The sequence below is a fragment of the Fukomys damarensis genome, unplaced genomic scaffold (assembly GCF_012274545.1).
Source record: "Fukomys damarensis isolate Sample0158 unplaced genomic scaffold, DMR_v1.0_HiC HiC_scaffold_12, whole genome shotgun sequence".
Lineage (NCBI taxonomy): Eukaryota > Metazoa > Chordata > Mammalia > Rodentia > Bathyergidae > Fukomys > Fukomys damarensis.
In genome coordinates this window covers 52123550-52131576 of record NW_022900924.1, presented here as the reverse complement: position 1 = coordinate 52131576, position 8027 = coordinate 52123550, and the positions used below count along the sequence as shown (strand labels likewise).

The 8027-nt window shown below is 40.0% G+C and overlaps 1 protein-coding gene across 2 annotated transcripts in view; it reads left to right on the top strand.

The window, feature by feature from the left end:
- The first annotated feature begins 1326 nt into the window (after positions 1-1326).
- The window catches only part of Senp2 (SUMO specific peptidase 2), a 30611-nt gene continuing 23910 nt past the window's right edge, over positions 1327-8027 (top strand). Inside the window, exons 1-4 of one of the 2 annotated variants that reach the window (XM_033762589.1) lie at positions 1327-1379; positions 4011-4144; positions 4959-5025; positions 7207-7297. In XM_033762589.1, coding sequence (XP_033618480.1) covers positions 4094-4144; positions 4959-5025; positions 7207-7297 — 209 coding nt within the window. In that variant the 5' untranslated portion in view covers positions 1327-1379; positions 4011-4093. Of the gene's footprint in view, positions 1380-4010; positions 4145-4958; positions 5031-7206; positions 7298-8027 lie in introns of those variants that run through there. The other variant, XM_033762588.1, reaches the window with a different exon arrangement.

Sequence of the window (8027 nt, the reverse complement as noted above, 5' to 3'; positions counted from 1 at the left end):
GGGTGTTATGTTTTTTTTTTTTTTTTTTTTTTTTTTTTTGTACTGGGGTTCAAATTTGGAACCTTGCACTAGCGAAGCAGGCGGCAGAACCACTGAGCTAAATCCCTGGCCCTGGGCTTGAACTTGTGATCCTCATTCCTCAGCCTCCCAGAGTGCTGGGATCACAGACCTGTGCCACCCACCCTATTCCTTATTCTCTTTTTGGTGTTAGTTCTAATCAGAGGAATAAGGGTTTGGTGATCATCTAAAATAACTCTTACTGCTTGGGACTATACCTCAGTGGCAGGGCTCTTGCCTTACAATGTATGAGGCCCCGGAATAGAACCTAGCACTTCAATAAAATAAAATAACCCTTTGTGTAAGCCAATTTTCAGTCAAAATGAAGCGCAGAAGTCTTGATGGAGTATGTAAATTTATAATCCAGGTGGGTGTGGTGGCAGCACAGGAAGCTGAGGGAGGAGGATTTCAAGTTTGATGTCAGCCTGAGCAGCATACCAAACTCAAGGCTATTGTAGGCAACACAGCAAGGCCTTGTCTCAAAAAACAAAAGCAGTTTAAAGTTATAATGTCTCAGAGCTGGGGAGTTGGCTCAGTGGTTCCACCACCTGCCTGGTAAGTGCAAGGGCCTGAGTTCCATCCCAGGTACCCTCCACCAAAGAAAGTTACAGTCTCTCTTGGTATCTCATTCCATCCATTTTTCGTAAATACAGTTAATCTCGGATTCAGAGGAGTGAATACAGGCATACCATGTGTCTCTAACTATCTTTACACAGGGGTCTAAAAACTTCCTGGATCCCAAATTCTTTATCATTGAAAAGTCCCAGGATCACAATGCAGTTAATGATAACACCTTTTTCTAGCTAAGAACTGTCTTTTCCTGCTGCTTACATTGTTACCTGAACTGAAAGATGACTTTCTCTGCAGATCATCTTTCAGAAGGAAATTGTTTAGTTTTGTATTTTTGAATTTTAACCAGGTTACAGATTTTTATACAGTAGGGATTTTTGGGTCTCTCCCAGATAGTTGAAACCATAATGTTAAATCCTTAGATGCGAAAGGCTTACATAGAATAGCATTTATTCTCTTTTAAAACGTCTGTTAGATCACATTCTGTAACAAAGTGAATAGAAAAGGGTTATGCTGGATGATGTGAATAGGAGGGTTTGTTTGTTTTGGTGCAGGAGATTGAACCCAGGACCTTGTCTGTGCTAAGCATACATTCTACAACTGAGCTGCATTCATAGTCTTGAATACTTTTTTATTTATAGAAGTGCATGTATGTACATATTATATACACATATACTTATACCCCTCTCTTTTCAGCTCCGTGTTTTCTACAGTGGACACTGATGAAATACCAGCTAAAAGACCAAGATTAGGTACTACCTATCAATTTTTAAAATTAGTTTGTTAAAAATATATGTGGAATGAAATTCAACAGGGAAAAAGTATATGGAGCAACAAGTCTCTCTTCTGTCTCTTCCTCCTCCATTGTTGTTCCCAGAAATAATCATGGTTACTAGGTATAAAAAGGCTTTGTATTGTGTGTGCATTTCAAAGTTCTAAATCCACTATAAAAAAAGATGCTTTTTCAATTTTGAGGAGGAAACATTGTAAAAACTGCTTCACACTGAGTGATGAATTTCAAATGGCTGAGTGAACCAATCTAATTTATCATCACGGACCTTTTACTTACCTATAACTGAAGAGTTGGAAGAGAATAAAACTAGATTAAAGGGAAAAGGCACTGTGGAATTCTGTATCTCTCTTTCAGCAGTGACTAGGAATTCATGTCTACTCCAGATGTGATAGTTGAGGGTGGACCTATGTTAATATTTCATTTAAATCCAGTGAGTACTTACCCAACATGTTTTGATGCTAAACAGTACGTTAGGTTCTGTAAGAAACACAGCAGTGGATAAAACAGGGTCTCATTATTTAAGGGCCTCTGTGATTGTGTGGTAACGAATATGAAATAAGCACTAAATAATGACACACGGAACCAAAAAAGGCAGAGTAGCAGGGTGATTTAAAACTGATTGAGGGTCTTAGTAAAAAAAAAATTTTTTTTAGGCAGGGTCTCACAGTGCAGTTCAGGCTGGCCTCAAACTCACGGCGATCCTCCAGTCCTCTCTCCTGCCTCAGCCTACCAAGTGCTAGGACTACAGGGATGTGCCACAACACCTGGCTGTTAAGATTTTTCTGACAGGCAAACTGTAAAAGAATCTAATAAGCCAAGATAGCAAATATAATACTTCTTAGTGAGTTTATAAAATTCCATAGCATGCTGACCAGTAGAATCTCCTGTGATGATGGCCATCAAGCATTTGAAATGTGGTTAATTTGATTTTTTTTTTTTTTTTTTTTTTTTTTGGTACTGGGGATCAAACTTGGGTCCTTGTGCTTGCAGAGCAGACAGTGGAACCACTGAGCTAAATCCCCGGCCCTGAAATTTTCATTTTAATTAATTGAATAAAATTAGTAGGTAACCACATACGGCTGCCTACTACTCTCTTGGGCAGTACGGCTCTTGGTTGCTTTTGAGAGGGAAAAAAACGCTAGATTAAAAGGAAAGAAAGGATTTCAGAGTGGCATACTCATGATTTTTACAGGTGAAAGGAATTTTAAGAGAGCAACGTAGTCTGGTCTCAGGAAAATAAGGTCATCCTTTCTCGTATAGTGAGGCAGGCCTGCCTTCTTCCCCCTTTAAAAAAATCAGCAAGATCTTTTGACATAATCTCAAGGCACACCCAGTTTTAAACAAAATTCATAGGGAAATAAAATATTACAATAGTTCTTGTGGTTCCTGTTTACCATGCCATCAGGAGCACCCTTACCCTCTATGCTGGATGGCGGCTGTGGTTTAGTCATCTGCCCCCATACTCTTCCTCACTTAGAAAGCAAGCAGAATAAAGTGACATCCCTCAACACTGCTACAGGGATAACTTGGAGATCTTTTTAATACTGAAAACAGAAAGCAATTTATCTACAGGCTTTGGTACTTTTAACTTATCAAGCAGCAAATTATTTCAAGCTGTATTCTGCTTTACCTGGCCCTCACATTGACCCATTTGCTTAAGATATTTGGGTATCTTTCTGAGAAGTATTTATTTTATATATTCTAGAGCTCTTACTGCTTAAAGCCAACATTTTGGGTAATGTTTCTGTGAAGCAATAACTAGTGCCTTAGAACACTGTTAATTATGACGTAGAAGATTACAAAAAAACATAGATGTGTGGGAAGTGAGAAAAAGGTAGTATTGTAAGAGGACAAATCCAGAGTTTACTGAAATGTACCCTTCCTCCCTGCTTGCTTGCTCGTTTTGTAATCTCTGTTCTTGGTGGCATGCAGAGGTAAGTCTGAGGTCTTCTAACATCCAGTCCCAGTAGAGGGCTGAGAGCTGTGTATATAGTTTATACTCCACCTAAATAGGATATAAAAGGGCTTAGTAAATAGTTGTTAAAGGCAACTCTGTTCTTACCTACCTGAGAAATAAGGACAAAGCAGCAAGTAAATGACGGAGCTTCCTTGCTTCTGTAATACCCACTGGTACATGTCCCTTGTTTAGTTATACCCTCTTCTCTGGTAAAAATGTGTTTTGTGTACTCTGGGACACTCACTGCTTAAGCACTGCCATTGCAACTCTTCTGATTCATTGCGAATCACTGTGTCATTGGCTAAGGTGACGGCTTCATGTTTTTGTAGCGTCTCAGATATTCATTAAAAAAACAAAAATCATAGGATTGGAATTCTAGTTATTCAGTTGTACAAAAATGTTTTTGTAGATTTTTTTAATTTCAGTGTTTGAAATAGGTCTTTTGTTGTTGTTGTTGTTCCAGGGATCGAACTCGGGTCCTTGTGCTTGTGAGGCAGGCACCGGAACCACTGAGCTAAACCCCTGGCCCTGAACTAGATCTTTTAATAAAAATTAAGGGAGGTTCTCTCCAAGATATAATCTGTCTTTTTTCCATGAGAAGTTGATTACTTATACTTTGTTGGTACTTTCTAGATTGCTTTATTCACCAAGTGAAAAACCATCTGTACAATGCTGCCAGCTTGTTCGGATTCTCATTCCAGCTGACCGCGAAGCCCATGGTGACTTCTGCTTGTAATGGGACACGGAATGTGGCCCCTTCGGGAGAGGTCAGTGGGGTGGGGCTCCACTGGGGTTACTGATGTTTTTGTTTTATTCGTTGCTGGAAATTGAACTCAGGACCTTGTGCGTACTCAGCAGGAGTTCTGTCACTGAATTACACCTCGCCCCAGAGGCTGCTGATGTTTGTACTTAATGATTAAAGTTAAATTTTAGAAATACTCTATTTGGGGGAATGAATGTATTAGAATGTATTCTTTCCAGAAATGTTTGTGTCTTTATTACTAAGGTCAACAAATTAAAGATTAAAATTTAAACATTCAAAAAGTATTTGTAAAGAATATTAACTGAGCATGGTGGTGTACACCTGTAATCCCAGCACTCAGGAGGCTGAGGCAGGAGAATCACTGTGAGTTTCAAACCAGCGTGGGCTACATAGCAAGTTCAAAGACAGCCGGAACTGCCTAGTGAAATGTTGTCTCAGAAAACAGAGACAAAAGCAAAAACAAAAGAGTATCATTGCTTCTGATTTTCTTAAGTATATTTGCAGATCCCGAAATTGTCATTTTTTATATATCATTTTATAAATCTTGGTAATCAGAAATAATTGCTAATAGGGATCTTTTTAAATGATAAACTTATTTCTTTTTCTTTTCTTTTTTTTTGAGACAGGGTCTCACTATGTAGTTGAGACTGACCTGGAACTCACTACGTAGCCCAGGCTGGTCTCAAACTCAACAGCAATCCTCCTGCCTCAGCCTCCGAGTGCTGGGATTACAGGAGTGTGCCACCATGCCTGGCTTGATAAACTTATTTCAATTGTAAAATTTAGATGTTACAGAGGTGATTCTGTTTGGTTTTAAGGTATTTTCGAACTCTTCATCTTGTGAACTGACAGGTTCTGGATCCAGGAACAACATGCTGAAACTGGGTGAGGTGATCAGAAATATTTGTGCTCCCTTGTATTCCCTTCTGCCCATTTTCCCCTGAGTTTTGAGAATGTGAAAGGAAATCTCTGAGTTAGGTTGGGATAAGAATAAAGATGTATTTTCTCTGCCATTCTGAGAAGCAGATATAGGTTGAGTAAGTATCATTATCTGAAGTGCTTGGGACCAGAAATATTTCAGGTTTTGGAGTTTTTAGATTTTGGAATATTTGCATGAATTTTACTACTGGTTGAAAAAATCCAAAATCTGAAAACTGCAGTCAGAAACTTTTTGAGCACCAATAATTAGAGATTTTCGGATGAGGATCTCAGCTTGGACCTTCCTTCAGAATTACTGTATGAATTTACTGTTGTGTTTTCTGTTTGCTTCTCAGCATCCTTTTTGTGACTCAGATCAAGCCTCAGTCATTAGAAAAATATTTCCCAAGAGTTTACTCTGTGCCAGGTGCTGTGCTAAGTTACTATCAGTTATTAATAACCAAATAATGAAACCTGTCCTTGCCTTTGGGGAGCTCATCATGGGCTTGGTGAGCAGTGTTAGGTTCCCATTTCCTGCTCTTGTATGGATTAAGGACTTTTCCATACTGTCATTAGATCCTGCAGTAAATTTGCAATTAGTTTTAGACCATACAGAATGATATGTTGGGGAAAAGTAGGGAGAAGCCAGAGTTCTGAGAAATGGCTGTGTGTCTGCTATATAGTGAGGCTTGTAGAGTTCTAGAGGAAGGCAAAGAAATTAGGAGAACTTAGCTGTGTACTATCTTTCTCTTGCTAAGACAAAATACCTGTCACCCACAGTTTAAGGAGGTGAGGTTTATTTTGGCTCACAATTTCAGAGGGTACAGTCCATGGTTGGCTGGCTGTGAGACAGAAATGGCATGACAGAAGGGCCTGGTGGAAGAAAGCTGCCCAACTCAGCAGGCAAGAAGCAGAGAAAGATAAGAACCAGAGCCAGAAATGTACCCTTCAAAGACTTCCCCCATGAACCACCTCCTCCAGCTGGGCCCCACTGCATAGCACATTCAGCTGTGATGTCATCAGTTTATTAATCCACCGATCGGCACACACCCCTGTGATCCAACCACCTTCTAGATGCTCACCTCTGAGCACAGGAAACTTTTGGGGAACATGTTACATCTGAACCATAACATGATATTAGAAAAGTTGTGGGCTCAAAAGTCAAAAGTGGGGCCGGGGATTTAGCTCAGTGGTTCCGCCGCCTGCCTTGCAAGCACAAGATCCTGAGTTCAATCCCCAGTACCAAAAAAAAAAAATCAAAAGTGTAAGAAGCTAAGAAAATGATGTATAGTATTACGCTTCTCAGATTCTGTTGGTAAAGTATCTCTGGTGTAGACTCTGGTGTAGAGAAGACCAAGGATAGTAAACACATACCCCTGTCCAAGGAGCTAGTTCTAAAGGATTTGAAACAAAGATGTTATTTGAATTCTTTTACAATAGACCCTTTGCTTATGAACTCAATTCATTTGCAAGGGCTGGTTGTAAGTCAAGGTGGTCAATGGAAGGCTCAGGCTCCTCTGCACAGCCTTCGAAGTCTCTCTCCTACCCACAGGCAGATCTCTGTGTCCTTAGAGAGACACTGGCCCAGGATTTCTCAATTCACCCCCGCAGGAAAGGATGCTGCCATGTTTCTTCCAGGATTTAACTCTTAAGGGTTAAATCTGTATCTGAGACCATCTGGAAGCACAAGCGGCCAGCATTTGGGTCATAAGTTGTAATTTAGATCTAAAATTCTGGTTGTAACCCAAGTTGTTTGTACATCAGGCCAATTGTAACTCGAGGGTCCACTGTATTTCATTAAAAAAGTTGATTCAAGTTGTATTTGATCTCTTCATATTGTTTGAATATTAATGTATTGTTGTTATTATTGTTTGTTATGGTGCTAGGAATCAAACCCAGGGTCTCATGCACGCCAAGCAAGGGCTCTGCTGCATTCCTGGCCCTTGTTAGTGCTTCCCATTAACATTTTACAGCATGTATGCTGAATTCCTGTACTCTCTAGTCATAGAATTAAAAAAAATAAGATGCTTAGTTCTGTATCATAAACTGCTCACAGATTTTTTGTCCTTATGCAGACTGTTCACAAAGGTGTGTGTCTGTCTTTCTTTTTTTCTTCCTTCCTTTCACAATTGCAAATACATTCTTAAGGTAATAAATCTCCTAATGGAATAAGCGATTATCCAAAGATCAGAGTGATGGTAACGCGAGATCAGCCACGGAGAGTCCTGCCTTCCTTTGGGTAAGTGTCAGATTCTGCCTTCCTATAAGTGGACATCAGCACTTCTCAGATGCTTGTTCCTTCACACATTCTCACATTTCTTCTGCTATGGACTCTGAGGTTTGTGACTCACCCAGTTCACACAGCTAGTTAGAAATGAGTTTTTGTTTTTGTTTTTTCCTGAGACGGGCTCACTATGTAGCCCAGGCTGGCTGGGAACTTTTGGCGATCCTTCTGCCTCAGCCTCCCATGTGCTAGGACTACAGGTGTGCACCACTGTGCCCGGTAGTTGAACATTTTCTTCTGTATGATATGCCCGTCGCCTGAACTGATTTGAAAACCTTTTATAAGAATTTACTTTCTTAAGTTTTTAAAAATATAACATGCATACAGGTAAGTATAGAAATCATAAGTGTAATGTGATAAATTTTTATATGTCAATACCCATACCCATCGGTTTTTTAGTTTTTTCTTTTTTCAGTGGTGGGGATTGAGCCCCTGGCCTTAGTATTGAGGTATAACCTCAGACTTTTTTCTCTTTTGATAGTCTCATTGCTACCTCAGCTTCCCAGATTGCTGGGATTACAGGCATACGCACCTCACTTGGCTTATTATTTTATTACTAATTTTTCCCTCCTCTTTCTTTTTTTTGGAGGGGTACCGGGGATCAAACCTGGGTCCTTGCGCTTGCGAGGCAGGCGGCGGCACCACTGAGCTCAGTCCCCGGCCCTCCCTGCTCTTTCTGTGCTCT